We start from the raw sequence: 18,349 nt of genomic DNA, 5'->3' as shown, positions 1-18,349 counted from the left end.
CATAACCTCCTTTTCCGTTCCCTGTGACAAGAAAGCAGTACGTCGCTTCCTCACCTGTTTGCCTGTTATCGTCGCTTCATCGCCAATTTTTCTAGAATTGCCGAGCCACTGACTCTTCTCACACGTGACGACGTACCCTTAGCTTGGAATGAAGAACAGAATGCGGCTTTCATTGATCTACATGAGCGTATGTAGGCACCTCGAGTTCTTGCTCACTTCGATGAGGATGCTGCCACTGAAGTTCATACCGACGCGAGCAATGTAGGTCTCAGCGCCGTGCTTGTCGAAATCAAGAAGACACCAAGTGCATAACAGCTTACGCCAGCCATACCTTGTCTCGCGCCGAGATGATCTATTCCACCTCGGAGAAGGAGTGCCTAACGGAAGTGTGGGCCACCATGAAATTGAGGCCTTGCATCTATGGTTGTCACTTCAAAGTAGTGAGTGATCATAATTCATTGTGCTGGTTGGTCATTCATTGTGCTGATTAGACTCGTCTAGGCGTATGGCGCGATAGTCTTCGTTTGCGAGAATTTGACCTTACCATCGTCTATAAATCAGGCCGCAAGCACAAATATGCTGATTGCTTGTCCCGTGCACCAGTTTGTGATCCCGCCAATGATGATGACAGTGGCTGTCTCAGAGTCCTCACTGCAACAGACTTGATCGCACAACAACACGATGATGTCGAGGTTCGTGCAATTATCGACAATCTAGAAGGACACAACGCACCAGTACCTCGACACCTTTTTTGCAATCTTTCTTGGTTGTGCCTACAAGATGGTGTCTGGTTCACAACAAACTCGAACGGCGATGGGAAAGCCTACCTGCTAATGGTCCCTTCTGAAATGCAAGACGACATTCTTCTGGCCTGCCACGACGAGCCCATATCCGATCACCTAGGATCTTCACGAACTCTTGCTTGAGTTCAACAGGCGCACTATTTTCTGAAACTTGCTACGTGTGTCAAGCGATATGTAAAAAGCTGCCGTGAATGCCAACGCTGCAAGTCTCCGCCACTGAGGCCTGCTGCAGCCAATCACATCGCCATGGGCACCGTTGGATCAAATAGAAATGGATTTGCTGGGGCCATTTTCGCTGTCATCTGCCGGTAACAAAGGGATAGTTGTACGACATGTTATTTAACGAGATACGCCGAGACAAGAGCCCTCCAATAAGGTACAGCTTCCGATGTTGCCGTTTTTCGTCGATCAGATTTCGCCATGGCGCCCCATCTTGCATGATCACTGATCGCGGAACAGCTTTCACGGCTCAGCTCATTGACGATGTATTCAAACTAAGCTTGACAAGCCATCGCAAGACAACGGCGTGCCCCGCAGGGGCACTTGCGCAAGTAGGCGTTTGGTGTGTAGCGACACCACGGACCCGAGCTAATGGGGGAGTTTTGACTCCCTCCCACGCCTAGCTGTGCGTGGCTTTGCCATGTCCGGGGAAAAGGGGATTCTGGGGGTTGAGCTGACGCTGGGTGATTGGACCTTTAAGGCCCCCCGGCAGAGGCAACACACCCCTTTGGCCACGGCTTCACGTAGACGGCACTCCTGGACTGACCCACCCAGGGGAAATCGGCAGTCGCCTTTTCCTATCTCTCTCTCCCTACATCTTCGTCTTTATCTCTTACTATTTATTTGTCCTGTCTTCTACTCTCTTCTGTTTACTCCCAAACTTCCTGGCGGCTAGGGTTAACCCTGTGCATATAGCCTACCTTGGTCTAGGTACATTGGGTTATAGTAGCGTTGTACGGCTGGCGTCTGCAGGTTTTAGCATCCGCAAACTTGTAGCGTCCCCTCGTTGGGCTCCGTGGTGGGTGGCCGCCAACGCTTCTGAAGAAAATTAAACTGGCATGCATAGAGCGTTTTCCTTGTTAAGTGATCGTATTGCCTTAAAGCGCGTACGCACCGAAGACTTAGGCTTTTTCAATCGATCAAATGAAAACTTTCCCCATTTTCATGTTATACATAGTGAGATAAGTGACAAGGAAGCCAGAACTGTTTCCCCCTTTGTAGTAGCCAGATGTCTCACAGAAACTCTTGGGGCCGGGTACAATGTTACCAAAATGGCCAGCGGAGACCTCCTCCTTGAAGTTCGAAAAAAAGAACTGTTTGAGAAGCTACAGAATCTTTCAACTTTTGGTGACACTCCGATCACTGTAACACCACACAGATCTATGAACACAACCCGTGGAGTGGTATCTGATGCCGATTTGCTCGGCTTGATCGAAGAGGAACTTCTGGAGGGGTGGAAGAGTCAGAATGTGACCAATGTACAAAGGATCATCATCAGAAGAGACAACAAAACACCTAATACTCACGTTCGCTTCCAGTAATTTGCCAGAAAGTATACAAACAGGGTACACGAAGACGTCGATCAGACCATACATACCTAACCCACGTCGTTGTTTTAAATGCCAGAGGTATGGCCACGACTCACAAAGCTGTTGTGGTCACCAAACTTGTGCACAATGTGGAGTGTCAGACCACAATTCTAAAAACTGCGAAGAATCATCATACTGTGTGAACTGTGGCGGAAATCATGCCGCATACTCACGATCTTGTTCATTTTGGAAAAAAGAAAAAGAAATCATCACATTGAAAATTAAAGAAAATATCACATTCAAAGAAGCAAGACCAAGAGTGTCGCCATTTTACGGTGCAACATATACTGATGCGGCGCGTCAGGGGGCAACGCCGCACCATCTCTCGCCACTCCTTTGGCCAGCGCAGAGCGAGCCAGCGGCTGTGGCGCCTGCCCCCAAGGCGGCAGTAGTTCAGTCTACTCCGCCTCCAAGCAAATTGAGGCCGGAGACTCCAGGGTCCTCTGGTCTCAAGGCCTCACCTTACCAGGCGAGGCCTAAAATCCGAACCACCAGCTCGCATGTGCGGACATTCAGTGCCTCTGAGGAGGCAATGGATACAACGGTACCCTTGGTACCAAAAGAGCGGCGCAGCTCCTTGGAGCGCGCCAAGAAAAATAAAAAACCAATAACGGGGCCAGACGACCGTCCTGCCACCTGAATTAACAAGCTCACTCTAACACAGGATAGTCTCTACACACACAGCAGCATCTCTTCTTTTAATATGCAGACAGGAATATTACAGTGGAACATCCGAGGCCTTCTTCGGAACGTCAATGACTTACAAGAACTCCTCCATGAACACAATCCTAGAGTGCTGTGTGTACAAGAGACACACTTAAAACGAACAAATACAAACTTTTTATGTAACTATGTAATCTTCCGAAAGGATAGAGATGATGCCATGCCACCATCCGGTGGTGTAGCGGTTATAGTTAGTCAAGGTATAGCATGTACACAATTACCTCTTCAAACTTCCCTCGAGGCGGTGGCTGTCCGAGCAGTTATTCTAAAGAAACTTGTCACTGTCTGCTCTTTGTACATACCTTTGCACCACCGTCTTGAAAAAAAATTGCCCGCAGCTTCCCTCGGGGGAACACTGAGGAGGATGCGGACCATATAATTGGTTAACGGGGTGTTAAAGTGCGACTTACTTGGGTCGATGGCTAAATTGGTTAACGTGGTTGTGAAATGGGGTGTTAAATTGCGACTTACTTGGGTCGATGGCTAAATTGGTTAACGTGGTTGTAGGAGGGGGTGTTAAATGAGTGAACACGTACACACGTATGCGAAAGGGCGGCGCTGGTCGAAGGGACGTCGATCATTGTGTTTGTGGATTCGTTGGAATTCATTTCACCGCGACCTTGGACGTCGACGCGCCGTACAAACCAACCGACGAGCGGCAACTGAGCGAGCGAGCGCCGACCTTGAGTATATATACAGCTCGACGGCGCATGCACTGTCAGCTGTTGAATGTTCTCGAAGCGCGACGCCACATGCGCGTCCACTGGAGAATCAGGAGAATTGTAGATGTCGAACGCGGTGTGTAGAGGAGAAAGGGTGCACAGATGGTGGAGGAGTGAAGCACGCGCGGTGTGTAGAGGAGGAAGGGATGCACAGATGGTGGAAGAGTGGGCGACGGCGCGACGGCGCATGCGCGCGCGTCAGCTGTCGAATGTTTGAGAAGCGGTGCGGACGGCGCACTACAAGGCGCGAGTATAAGATGCTCCGCATCTAAAACTTCAATTCCAGTCTTCAATAGACGAACTACCTGAATCTTATCTGGTCCTTGGGGACCTGAACGCACATAATGGTCTTGCTGTGATGCACGAGGTCGTCTCATTGAACAATTCCTCATTTCATCAGGTGCTTGTCTGTTGAATAGGAAAGAGGCAACATACTATAACCTTGCCAACAAAACTTACTCTTCCATAGACCTCAGTATCGCATTTCTTTCACTTGTACCATTACTTCAATGGAAAGTCATAAATAATCCATACGGAAGGGACCATTTTCCTTTAGTTTTGAGTACACCACTAATATATGAATGTCCTCCACATATTCCCAAATGGCTGGTAAACAAAGCCGACTGGGAACAACTTCAAAAGATTACTCACTTAAGTTGGACTGACATATGCGGATTAGGCATAGATGAAGCTGTGCAGTACTTCACGGCTTTTCTTACTGATGCAGCAGCCAAGTGCATTCCACAAACATTTGGACTGCCCGGCAAACTACACGTCCCGTGGTGGAACACTGAGTGTCAAAATGCGCGAAAGGAAGAGAACAGGGCATGGAGGTTGCTGGGGAACTTGCCAACAGCGGAAAACCTTGAAAGCTTTAAGAAAATAAAATCTTGAGGCAGGAGAACGCGTCGGCAGGCCAGAAGAGAAAGCTGGCTCAAGTTTTTATCAGGGATAAATTCATATACACAAGAGGCTAAAGTCTGGAACATGGTTCGTAGAATAGCAGGAAGACAAGTACACTCGCTCCCACTCGTAAACACACAGGGTGACAGCCTGGAAGATCAGGCGAACTTCCTCAGTGCACACTACGAGCAAGTGTCTAGCTCGTCACACTATACTGAAGCTTTCCAAAGATATAAAGCAAGGATAGAAAAGCAGAAACTAGAATACAAGTGCACAAATCACGAGGCATACAACCAACCTTTCAACTTAGCTGAGCTACAAACATCACTAAACTCTTGCAGTAATTCTGCCCCAGGCTATGACCATGTCACGTATGAAATGTTGAAAAACCTGGTGCTCAAAACGCGAAAAACTTTACTCTCTCTATACAATGCTATCTGGCTTTCTGGCACCATCCCTGCTTCCTGGAAGGAGGCTATTGTTATCCCTATTTTCAAACAGGGCAAGGACCCTTCCTCAGTTTCAAGTTATAGGCCCATTGTACTAACCAGCTGCCTTTGTAAACTTTTTGATAAAATTATAAACCGCTGACTTTTACATTTCCTTGAAACACACAATCTGGTTGACCAGTTCTAGTGTGGGTTTCGAGAGGGTAGATCCACCACCGACCATCTGGTGCGTATAGAGGCGCAGATCCGAGATGCTTTCGTCCACAAACAATACTTCCTCTCAGTGTTTCTCGATATCGAGAAGGCTTACGGCACAACGTGGCGTTTTGGCATATTAAGAGACTTGTCTCACCTGGGTGTGTGCGGTAGAATGCTTTCCATAATCGAGAGTTACTTGTCCAATCGGAATTTCTGTGTCCGTGTGGGCAGTATTCTCTCCCAAACATTTGTGCAAGAAACGGGAGTACCGCAAGGTGGTGTACTTAGTTGTACACTTTTTATTACCAAAATTAATTCATTGCACCTGTTCATCCCCCGCAACATGTTCTATTCCACATATGTCCATGACGTCCAGCTTGGATTTAAGTCATGCAACCTAGCAACGTGTGAGCGGCAGGTTCAGTTAGGTTTAAACAAGGTCTCCAAATAGGCAGAGGAAAACGGATTCCGGCTGAACCCAGAAAAAAGCACGTGTGTCTTGTTCTCCCGAAAGAGAGGCGTGCACTCAGAACCTGACATTCAACTGAACGGTCAACGTCTGTCTGTCAATGCGGAGCATAAATTCTTAGGCTTAATCTTGGACTACAAGTTGACCTTCGTACCACACATCAAGTATTTAAAAATAAAATGTTTAAAAGCCATGGATGTTATAAAAGTGTTGCCACGTACTACGTGGGGTAGTGACATGCAATGTCTCATGAACCTGTATAGAAGCCTCATTCGCACCCGCTTAGATTATGGGGCCGTTGTTTATCAGTCTGCGACTCAAAGTGCTTTGAAGATGTTGGATCCCGTGCACCATTTGGGCATCCGCCTTTCTACGGGTGCTTTTTGCACCAGCCCTGTAGAAAGCCTTTACGTTGAGTCAAATGAATCGTCGCTTCATCTACAAAGAACTTACATATCCTTTGTATATTTTTTTAAGGTGAAAGCAGACAAGAAGCACCCCTCATACTCCACTATTAATGATTTGTCGAGCTCTACTCTATTTCAAAACAGACCTTCGATGAGGCAGCCCTTCTCAGTTCGCCTGAAGGGTCTAGCTGAGGAAACTGGAGTGTCACTTGAACACAGTTTAATAGCTCCTGTAGTATACCCGCCACCGTGGCAGTGGCATATTATAGACTGCGATGTGTCTTTCCTAGAAGTTACAAAACATGCACCTATTGCCCATATCCGAAACTACTTCCTCGAACTTCAACACAAATACACACATTCTGAGTTCTTTACAGATGCCTCCAAATCTAACTCCTCTGTGTCCTACACTGCTGTCGGCCCATCCTTTTCGGATGCTGGCCCTCTACATCCAGGCACAAGTATCTTCACAGCGGAAGCTTGCACGATACTTGTGGTGGCTAAACACATCAAGCAATCACAAATACAAAAAGCAGTAATTTATACGGGCTCCCTCAGTGTGGTTACGGCTCTGCACAATCTTAAAAAACAAAAACAAAAACACTGTCCTCACCTCACTTTACTCTATTTTATGCACACTCTACACACTCAAACAACATGTTGTAGTGTGCTGGGCGCCAGGGCACCGTGAGATCCAAGGCAACGTGATGGTTGATCAGCTTGCTGCATCCGTCCACGAAATCAGTGCCACTGCACCCATATCGATCCCGCCCCCTGATCTTAAGTCGTCTCTCAAACGAAAGCTCAGGGACTACTGACACACAAAACAAGCTACACGTTATCAAGCCACACCTTGGCCATTGGCCACCAGTATCAAAATCACGTCTAACAGAGGTAACACTAACAAGGCTCAGGATAAGACACACATACACGACACACTCATATATTTTGTCCGGTGGCGATCCACCACTGTGTGACAGATGTGGTGAGGCATTAACAGTTCTTCACGTTTTAATCCAGTGTAAACAATTAGACACTCTAAGAAGGCAACACTTTCCATTACCCTACCGACAACATATACCATTACACCCCGCAATGTTTGTCGGTAGGGAACCACTTTTTACCATAAATCATTGCTAGCTTTTTTAAGAGATGTCGGTTTTTACCATGTAATATACCCAGGCATTGCGTAGCGTGACCTCTCAAGAGAGGTTGCTGCTGTAGTGGCTACATTGAGAAGCACTTGCCTCTCGGCCCTTGGACACAAGGACGCTGATGAGGCATTTGTGCTAGTGCCAAATATTTTTACACATGCTTTTATTATCGAAACCTTTTGTCACCCATTTTTACTATCCATATCACACCATTGCCATGATTTTATTAGTTATGTTTTTACCCGCGTTAGCGCGAGGAATTTTAAGGCCCTTATACAGCCACGCGCCATATCATTGTCCACATATTTAGTCACTGAAATGGCGCTTTTTGGTCACCAATTGGCTCTTGCGCCATTAAGCCCTACACATCATCAAGACAACGGCGTATCACTCGCAGACTAACGGCTTGACTGAGCGACCTAACAAGACCGTCGCCGATATGTTATCCATGTATGTGGACGTTCAGCACAAGAAGTGGAATCAGGTCTTCCCATACATAACATTCTCGTACAACACTGCCATTCAAGAAACGACACGATTCACACCGTTCCGTCTCATCTACGGGCGTCAGGTGCAGATTACGCTAGACGCTATCTTGCCACAGGATTACGACGGGTCGCCCACACCTGACGCTGAATAGCTTGCTCAGTACGCCAAAGAAGCTCGACAGTTGGCACGCCTGCATATCACGCAACAACAAACTGCCGATGTACGCCGCTACAATCTTCGCCATGGACAATTCGAATACCACTCAGGAAATTTAGTTTGGGTGGGAACTCCGGTTCGCTGCCAAGGATTGTCCGAAAAGCTCCTGAGTCTCTACTTTGGGCTCTACAGAGTAGTGTGTCGCGTGAGTGACGTGAACGATGAGGTGGTCCCAGACGGAACCATGTCGCCCCAGCGTTGAAAGCACCACCCAGAGATTGTTCACATTGTACGGCTCAAGCCGTACTTCATGTGTTAGTGCGACCGTGCCTCGGCCTTGTTTCTTTGTTGTTTCTTTCTTCTTCAGTGTGCACGTTTGGTTTACTTCCGCTTATGCGCTACCATTTGCGCAAGCATCGGGACGATGCCTTTTTTTTCAGTAGGGCAATAATGCCACCTTGCCATGAACTGTGGCGAGCACGAGCCTGCATTCAGGAAAAACAAACGAGGAAGTCATTTCGGGACAGCGCGTGCTCTCAGTAAGGCGTTTTGGTTGTGTCTCGTCACTGACCTGCGTCTCTGTGACTATGCGGTATTCCTTGCCCGAAGTCTCTCTTTTTCACACGCGACAATATCAATATGGTAAGAGGTCAACGCCTTATTGTGCAGAAGGTGCTGATGGCACGACTTCGATGCCCTGAACAAGGGAAAGAGGGAGAAGGAATGTTATAGCCTGTGTGCGACCACGTGTGTTGTGACATAGCTCTACTTTCATAGTGAATCGTGTGCATGGAGGGGTCAGCTCCACTCTGATGTTGTCATGTGACGAAACTGGGACACACACCACAGGTCAACTAAAATGGTGAGAATGTGGAAAACTCATGTTCTTTAAACAACCTCTCAACAGAAAGCCAAATGGGGGAAAAACCAAGCAATGCGATGCATGCTGTGGCAAAAAGATGCGTGCTGCTCCCATAGAGAACTTTAATAAGAGAGAATACACAAAACTGAGTGCAAATATTTTGTACCTTTTGAGAAAACTCTGTGTTCTGCTGTACCTTTTCCTGAAATTTCACCTCTGTGCCGTGTATTACGCAAGATTTGTTGGTCATCCACCTTCGCACAGTGCCCATAAAATATTTCTGCTAAGCTCAAGAAAGGGGTCTAGCTTATGTCCGGGCCCTTCTTAGGGTGCTGTGTCTTCGAGAAATCATCCCGACTTTGCGGTGCTGTTTGTTTCAGATGTCTGCACCACAAAGACTGTCTGCCACCAGTCGTATGGAGAGGGACCTCATATGACACTCTTCGTTTAGTAAGATGGCATCTTCGGACAACAGAGCCACTGTAAGATTTTAGTTCATTTTTCTTGCTTTGTTTCGGGCAGGCCAGTTCCTAGCCAGCTGGGAAAGCAATTTTTATCATGACAAGTGGGGGGCTACAACTCAGCTTTTCTTCACAATTAATAATTATTAATCTGTATCATCATTACCATTTAAATTATTTGGTTTGTTTCTGACATGGTAGCGAAAGAAAAGTAATAGTCAGACCCGGAGGGCATATCTTGAAGCACTAACTGAGCACGAAGTAATGTGTCTGCCAAGCTTTCTAGCTTGGGAGTCAAGTAAAAGAGAAAGCATGCACTGCCCAGTGTGCCGGCGAATTTGACATTGAAAGTATGAAGCCATAAGCACTGTCGTAGTGTGCTCAGTGCAAAACCCACTCGTGTCTGTAAAACAAAAGAAGAGAATCGCTCATTTCTTTGTTCGACAAAACCTTAATAAAGACCACCGGATAATGGAGGTATAAGGGAGGTTAATTGTGCTATTTTAAGGGCATTGTAATTGTTATAAAGATGGGAAATTACATGGACGAAAAGACAACTTGCTTTTTTGTTTTAACGTACCTTATTCCTCTCCTAGCTTCAGCATTTGCTTGTTTTCATTCTGTTCTGTAGAGTTGAAAATAGCATGAGCTTAACTAAGTGCACACTGTCTTTCATGAGCATGGAAAGCAATAAAATAAGCGGACGACCAATTGTCAAGGCAGGAAATAATAAGAGGGCTTAGTTGGGTGTTTTTGAAGTGACATAAATTTGTCAGTTGTTAAACGAACTGGAAGTATCTCTATAAAGTAATTCAGGATGCATTCACGATCATGAAAATAGCTATTCTTTTTTTACCGAAACTAAAGCGAGCCATTTTTAGGTGTTCATGAAATGAAAACACAAGTACCGTGGGTCGTGCTGTGCCGTATTTGTCACACATGTCCAGAAGAGCCTTAACTGCTAATTTGCAGTGAATCTTAAGGATGTTTAAAAAATATTGCTGGGCTCGTTTGAAGTGACTAATAAAGATAAGGACAATTTTGTTCGCCAATCACAGGTGTCGTGCAAAAAGTTTTTTATTCTATCCCCCTCCCCCTCCTTATGCAAGTCTCCTAATATCAGAAGTCTCTAGGTTAGCAGGTATGCGCTTTTTAACGGACATCGGCTCACATTATTCAAACATAATGAACCCACTTTATTTTTCTCGCAAAAGTTGGCATCAATTCAAGGCGGAGGCTTCCTTACATGGGGGAAAAAAGTCAAGGGAGTTAAAAAAGCAAAAGTTTTGCGTGACGGTATTAGGGAGTTTTAGAATTGGGACCCCAAAGCCTTCTGCGTGGGGACGCTTTGGGTCAAGCAGGAGCGACAAGTTTTCGAAAACTCAGTACATCGTATTTCACCCATGCAGGAAAATAGTAAACTAGAGCAGCCTTAATATTTTTTTGGCCAACCAAACTGTGAATAAGGTCAACACATTCAAATATTTAAGAGTTCTTTTTGACTAACACTTGCACTGAAGATGCTAGATCAATGCTGTGTGTAGTAAACTAGCTTTTAGCTGTTGTGCACTGGTCCGTTCCCGCCAATATTTTCCGTGTTATCTACTCCATTGCTTATACTTTTTCCTGTTTCATTCACACCTTGGCTATTGCTGTGAGGCTTGGGGCCTAACTTACAAAAGTTATTTTAGACCTATACTGCAGTTACAAAAATGTAGTTTAAGAATAATAACATTTTCTCCCGTTCATAGCTCAATTATCATTATATGCTTTCATTTACGGTGCTGAGAAATTGTAAGGTAGCTTGCTTAGTTCACAAAATACTGCACACAAACTTTCCACTACCCAACACCATATTCAACTTCCCACGTGCAAACACCAGGCAAACAAGTCATTTAAGTTTAAATCTTCCTCCCTGCAAAATTGTTTGTGGCGAACGACTGCTAGAATTATTCGGAGCTCAAACCCTGGAGCGCTGTGCCTCCAGAAATAAAAGCTATGTGTAACTTCACCCTTTCTTGCAAACGGTTTTTCTTGTCCAGTGAATTGTAATCGCCTTTCTTATGTAAATTGTACATTATTGAAACTTAGAAATGGACAAAATATGTATATTCTGGTGGTTTTACAGTATGTTCAAGGTCATCGACACGCAAGGCTCGTCTTTCTAGTTCAATTAGTCGATCTCTCGAACTATCGATAACTTTTTTCATGTTACTCTGCTGTTCTCTGAGTGCAGCCACATCTGCTGTCAACTTTTTTTGGCCAGACATCAGCTCCTTTAACATGGACTCGATAGAAGCGCCACCATTGTTAGTGGGACCGGGATTTAACTCGACGTCACCGCCCAGTAACAATAAACACGCACAATAAACATCATAACAGAAGTACAGCATTCGGGGCACGGCAAGACCAAAAGACCGCGGCAATCACGCCTAATCGTGCTATAACAGTTACTAACCTGCACAAGATAGCAGAACGGTTTAAGCCACATGTTTGCTGATGGTTCGCCGTGCCCCCAAAAGGCGTAGGTTTGGTGGTGGTGTCTTTTTAACCGATGCATCGACGTCAAGTAGACCATAAGTGGCACCAGTCATGGTGCATCCCAAAATGGCAAAGATGAGGCGTTGAACCAGCAATGACGCGGCATCAGTGACGTAGTTGGGGCCCATGTACACTTGTTGAAGTCGAGCAGATATGGCTGGTCGATTGCTTTTGGCTTCGGCTGTTGCGGTATCGTTGATCCGGAGAGACCATGAACAAGCACCTGCACGAACGAGGTAGCAGAACGGTTTAAGCCACATGTTTGCTGATGGTCCGCCGTGCCCGATCGACCACGTATTTTAAGCACAACCCTTTTTATTGTGAAAATTAATTTTGTTGCAAAAGAAACACCCCGTACTGTAGAGCATTTCGTATATGTAGATGACCTACAAATTGCATGTCGCTCTTCCAAAATTCACACCTGTGAAACACAGATACAACAAGGTATAAATAAACTATCTGAGTGGGCAGATAAAAATGGCTTCAGGTTTTCAAACGACACAAACGGTGACTGTGCTGTTTTCGCGCAAAAGAGGACTTCAACCTGACCCTGATTTGCGGCTTAACAAACAGAATCTGCCCATAAGAAAAAGAACACAAGTTTCTCGATGTTTTATTTGATAAATCACTAAGTTTTATACCTCGTGTAAATGCTCTGAAGACAAAAGCAAATAAATCTCTTAACATTCTAAAGATGCTATCTAGAAAAAGCTGGGGTTTCGATAGAGCATGCATCCTTCATCTGTATCGATCATTGGTACCCAGCATCCTTGATTACGGTTGTACTGTATATGGATCAGCGAGACCGTCATACCTTTGAAAACTAGATCCCATTCATAACCATGCTCTATGACTAGCCACGGGAGCATACAGAACATCCCCATTAGAAAGCCTACATGTAGAAGCTAACGAACCATGCCTAGACACCAGACGTTCTTTACTTTTAGCAACACATGCCCTAAAAGTTCGCTCATTACCCACACATCCATGTTTTAGCATTGTTCCACAGTGCAGAGAAAAACTGCTATATACTAATAAACCTTCCGCTGTAAAACCGCTCTGCCTCAGATTAGAAGAGGTTTGTCAAAAATTAAATATTCCAGAAAAATATCTGTATGTATGAAAAAAACCACAAGCTATTCTGCAATGGAAAAGTTTTCATGCCATCTGCGACTTTAGGCTTACAAAACTGAAAACTGAACAGAGAAATGCCAAAGGAACGCTTCATACAGCAGTTCTATTCTATGCAGGAAACTTACCAAACCAAGGCTTCATAGAATTTTACACCGGCGGATCTAAAATGCGTAAACAAATCGGCTGTAGAGTTATCGGAGTGAAGTAGGAAGAGAGAATACACTTACCGAATCATGCTTCGATTTTTACTGCTAAACTCTTCACGATATACACAGCTGTAAGAAAAGCAATAAACTACAACAGCCACAATACAGTTATATGTAGTGATTCTCTGAGCGCACTCCAATCAATCGCGTCCGAAAAAAACCAACTCCCTATTGTAGGAGATATATTGAGACTCGTCGCAGAGGCAAACGAAACCGGGAAAGTTCTAAAATTTTGCTGAATCCCAAGTCATGTCGGTATAAAAGGAAATGATAGAGCAGATAACAGTGCAAACATGGCAACAAAATTGCCCATAAAAAAACATAGAAGTACCTTCCACCGACTGTGTAGGAACGTTTAGGCGATCACTCAACAAGCAATGGCTACTAAAGTGGGATAAAAATCTAACAAACTCCGTGTTATTAAACCAATGATCGGAAAATGGAAGCCAGGCAGACACCAGGAACGCTTCATAGAAGTAGTTCTGTACAGACTAGGTAGGAATTGAGCATACACACTTGAACCATAGTTACCTTTTGCGCAAGGAGCAACAACCAACTTGTCAGAGGTGTGAAGAAATCTTGACAGTAAACCATCTTTTGATCTCTTGTAAAAAACTAGAGCGGGAACGGAAACTTATTTTTTTGACTCCTATACCATCAACAAACACCATTTCATCCAGCTTTTTTTATGGGCGAAAACCCTACAATAGAGCTGAAAAATCTCACCAGATTACTAAAAGCTATAAATGTACTGAAGCTACTCTGACGCTTATTACCCAAAATATTAGGACCTGTTTTCAATATTTCATTTGTACACAAAAAATGTCTTGCCTTTGATGCAATATGGCCATAGTTTCTTTTGCATCACAAAACTCAACACAACACAAAACAAATTTTTAATCTTCGCTTTTTCCTCAGCCTTTGCGAAGAGTATGTTCAATTTCCACTCATAATTATAGAGAACAAACCATACTGCTAAGTTCTTGACCTTTTCTATTAACTTAACCCTTTCGGCCCTGGCGGTGTCCATTGACACCACCGCACAACATTTACCCTAGTATCTTGGAAATGTAATGAATACTCCATTCTTGGGGGCATGATTCCCACTGCAATTTACACCAATATTGCGGCAAGTTTGTGGAGGCAGCAGCCACAAAGAAGAAGAAGCGCGACCGTGGTCTACCGTGAAGCCTAGGCGCGTAAGTAGAGGCGAGTAAGCACCATTTTCGGGACGACGTACCGAAGCTGCTTCAGTGAGTATTAGGCTGAAAAGTAAGACGTGGGTTTCCATTGCGTGTACACCAATGATTGGCAGAAAAAAAGAAGCCATTTTTTTTTTCATTTTCCAATCACTGGGCCCTAATCACCTAATTTGATGCCACGTTAATTAAAACAAAAATGCTTGTACCAATGGCACAATTTTTTGTTTGTGGTCTTCTGAGGTCTTAACTATGAGAAAAACGCGCACAAAAAGTGTATCAGACCAAAATAAAAAATCCAGGGCTAAAAAGGGTAATGACTCTTTTTAACCATGCGTCTCACACTGTGCAAGCATAACTAGTATCAGGAAGTGTTTTGCGTTTCTCCGCAGAAAGTTCATACGATTCCGACGATGCGTGGTCTGACGATGTGTCTCCATCAGGTAATGAAAATGTGGTGATCAGCAATATCGATGTCAGATGTAGGACCTACACATTTTGAAAAATTTATCATATAGGTAAAATACACATGAATAAAAAATCTCTCGCAGTCCCTTATGCTTTCGCCTAAAATGACCCCAAGGCAAAAGCCATACCTTGTTCTTTTTCTTCATGCAGTGTCTTGATCCTCCACTGCCCCCCCCCCCCCCCCCCCTAAAGCTTCCTGTACCTAATTTCTAATTTGGTAGCATCCTGCCCCCAGGTTTCTGCACCTCTCCTGGTTTCACATAGCCTGTGTGATCGGCCCACAGAGGCGGTGCTAAGTGACCATGCCATGCAATGACTTGATCTATCGAAATTACACTAAATGACATCATGATGCCATCACTAATTTCATCAAACCTCAGTGATAGTAAGAAACAGTTATCACATATATTAGTTAATGGAAATACAATTACAGATCTGAAGCTTGTTGTGGAACATTTTAACAAATTTTTCCATAGCGTGTTTTCTGAGGCAAGTCTTCATACGCTTCAGCAAAGAGTATTTCAGTCTAATGAAGTGGACTTTATATCTTATTCTGGTTTTCTTGAAATGATTTTGAAGTTGAATACTAAATAATCTTGTGGTCCAGACACTATTCCAAATGTCTTTCTTCACCGTTATGCCGAAAGTATGACTACTTTTGTTGTTGTGCTCTTTCGGTGTTCACTGTTGAGTGCAGAACTACCCAGCGATTGGAGGAGGGCTCGTGTTGTTCCCGTGTTTTAGAAAAGCAACCATTCACTTGTAGAAAACTACCGTCCCATCTCATTAACATCACTAATTTTTAAAATGCTCTAACATGTATTATCTAAGCGCATTGTGGAATTTCTCGAGCAAAACTCTGGGCTGACAAATTTTCAGCATGGCTTTAGAAAAATTTATTCAACGGTAGCTCAGTTAGTCTCAGTGGTTCATTCATTTGCAGAAACTCTGGATAAAAATGGTTTAATGGACGTCATTTTCCTTGACTTTAGCAAGGCATTCGACAGAGTTGTTCATCATAAATTAATTATAAAACATAAAGAAAATCTACCCGCCATGTTTATTTCCTGGGTACAACACTATTTGTCAGAACCTTCGCAGTTTGTTTCAATAGATGGGATCGATTCGAGCTCTCTTCCTGTTACATCAGGCGTGCCACAGGGTAGTGTCCTGAGCCTGCTGTTATTTTTAATTTATGTAAACGACATTGTAAACACAGTACTACCAGGAACTCAAATCAGATTATTTGCAGCTGATTGTGTGCTCTCTCGTGAAATTACTTGTTCTAATGATCAAGAGAACCTGATCGTATGTCTTAATAAGATACTAGTCTGGTGTAGTGACAATGATATGGTACTGAACGCACAAAAACCTGTTTATCTTTGCATGACTCGTTCAAAAACACCCCTTTATTTTACGTATAATCTCAGCTCATCCTTACTACAACAGATAAAAAACTACAAATATCTAGGCATGACAATAACTAATGACCTGTCTTGGAATACTCACATAGACAACGTATGTTCTTCTGCATTCCGTAAGCTGTGTTTTCTACAACATAAACTTAAAAATTCTCCTTCTAACATAAAACTACTTATTTATTATACGTACATAAGAACAAAACTAGAATACCCTTGTGTTGTATGGGACCCTTTTACTAAAGCAGTACAAAGGAAGGCTGTTAGGTTTGTTTATTCTAAGTTCAAACTTACGGACTTTCTGACTGAACTCATCATTGCTAACAACATTGAAACACTTTCATTATGACGAAAAAGGAACCGCCTTAACTTCCTATATCTGCTAAGTAATCACAAGTTAGCCCTTGATCCGAGTGCATATGTATCTCCTCTGTCCACTAGGCATACATGTCATCATCACACCCATTCTTTAACCCTGTATTTTGCCAAAACCAACGCATTTAAATTTTCTTTTTTTCCACGTACTGTGTCAGAGTGGAACTGCCTGACTGATCTCGGCCAACTTTTTGTTGTTTAGAGCTAAAATAAGCGCTGTCAATTTGTGTTCTGTTTCTTTTTATGTAATATTTTGCCATGTTAACTTTTATGCATTCTGTTAGTACGAGTTTTCGATTCTATTTATCGTCATATATTCTTATGTTATCTCATGAGTTTTTCTATTTATATCCTGCCTCTTGTACCTGTCCTGCTAGGACCAGTTCTTGGTCTGCAGTATTCAATAAATAAATAAATGAATAAAAATAATTCGGTGATGTCATGGGGATGCCATCACGTGACAATTTTTTGTGTCACTCGTGTTGACGGTACGGGATGCCGGCGGTTAATTTCACTGTTTGACGAGGAATTTAAGGCTTTTGCCTTAAAAAAAAAAGACAAACCGAAGTAAATGAACATGACCATCGTGCACGATGGTCAACAGTGCACCACAGTGTACATCTCACTTCATGTTACGTGCGATCGCCCAAAAACAAACGTGATTATCACCGCACAGCAGCTTGTACACACATGTGTGCTACAAAAGAGGCTTTCTTTACCCGTTTAGCCATCTTGTTATATTTATTATTGTGATGACCAGTCATACTAGGGAGCTTCAACACGAAAGCACAGTGGACACTATAGTGAGCTCATCACATAAAAGTGGGAAATTGTGGCCGTTTCCGTGTTAATGCAGACTCAGTTGCCGTGGAAACAGTTGCATTTCATGTAAATACAATGTTTTTTCTTGTAAATGTTTCTGAACTGAGCAAACGCTAATTGCCAAGAGCCTTTAAAACATCTGATGTTGAAGATGAGTTCATTGAAACTGTTTTTAATAAATTCGTTTTACATTGTGAAGGCTTGAAGAAATGCATGCATTTTGCATCTAGTGGAAACATTTCATATTGGCGTTCAGCGATCCCTGTAGATAGAAACAAACCACAGCTGGCTCCCAAAGAACAGCAGCCAATATTTACGGTTTCATGACTTTGTTCGTGCAGACGATGCCCCTGTCACCGATTTTACTATCACTGCTTTCCGGAGTATCTCAAGCCAGTGTTTTCGGCCTCTGTCTTTTTTTAATTTTTAATAATGAAAGGCCCAGTGATATCACAGTATCAATATATCACAGACGATTGTGTCCTTTGTAATAAAGTAGAGGATCCCCATAACCAGACTCTGCCTAAACCAAACTTGCAAAAGATTAAAACTTGGTATGACACTTAACAGATGGTATTAAACAAGAAGAAAACTGCCGTCATGTCGGTTTCGAGAAAAAAAGAAAACCATGCTTCATACATATTTTATCACAGTCTTAACAAGAGTGTAAATACCTTGGTGTCACAATAACATCTGACTTCAGTTAGAATACTCATATTGTTGACGTGTATTCTGAGGCAAAGAATCTTCTTGGGCCATTAAGAAGACGCATTTACAGTGCACCTCTTGAAGTGAGAAGTC

General features: G+C 43.6%; 1 protein-coding gene across 6 annotated transcripts in view; it reads left to right on the top strand.

Annotated features, from left to right (window-relative positions):
- The window catches only part of LOC119169109 (zinc finger protein 800), a 93,595-nt gene that overhangs the window by 54,973 nt on the left and 20,273 nt on the right, over positions 1-18,349 (top strand). For 5 of the 6 annotated variants that reach the window (XM_075886414.1, XM_037420212.2, XM_075886411.1 and 2 more), the window contains exon 3: positions 9,305-9,406. The exons of the other annotated variant lie outside the window; for it this stretch is intronic. Coding sequence is in view for 1 of the 5 variants with exons in the window: in XM_037420213.2 (XP_037276110.1) it covers positions 9,380-9,406 (27 nt within the window). In the remaining 4 variants the exon portion in view is untranslated. The remainder of the gene's footprint in view (positions 1-9,304; positions 9,407-18,349) is intronic. 6 annotated transcript variants of the gene reach the window in all.

The sequence above is a fragment of the Rhipicephalus microplus genome, chromosome 2 (genome assembly GCF_043290135.1).
Source record: "Rhipicephalus microplus isolate Deutch F79 chromosome 2, USDA_Rmic, whole genome shotgun sequence".
NCBI lineage: Eukaryota > Metazoa > Arthropoda > Arachnida > Ixodida > Ixodidae > Rhipicephalus > Rhipicephalus microplus.
This window is presented reverse-complemented; position numbering and strand designations above follow the sequence as displayed.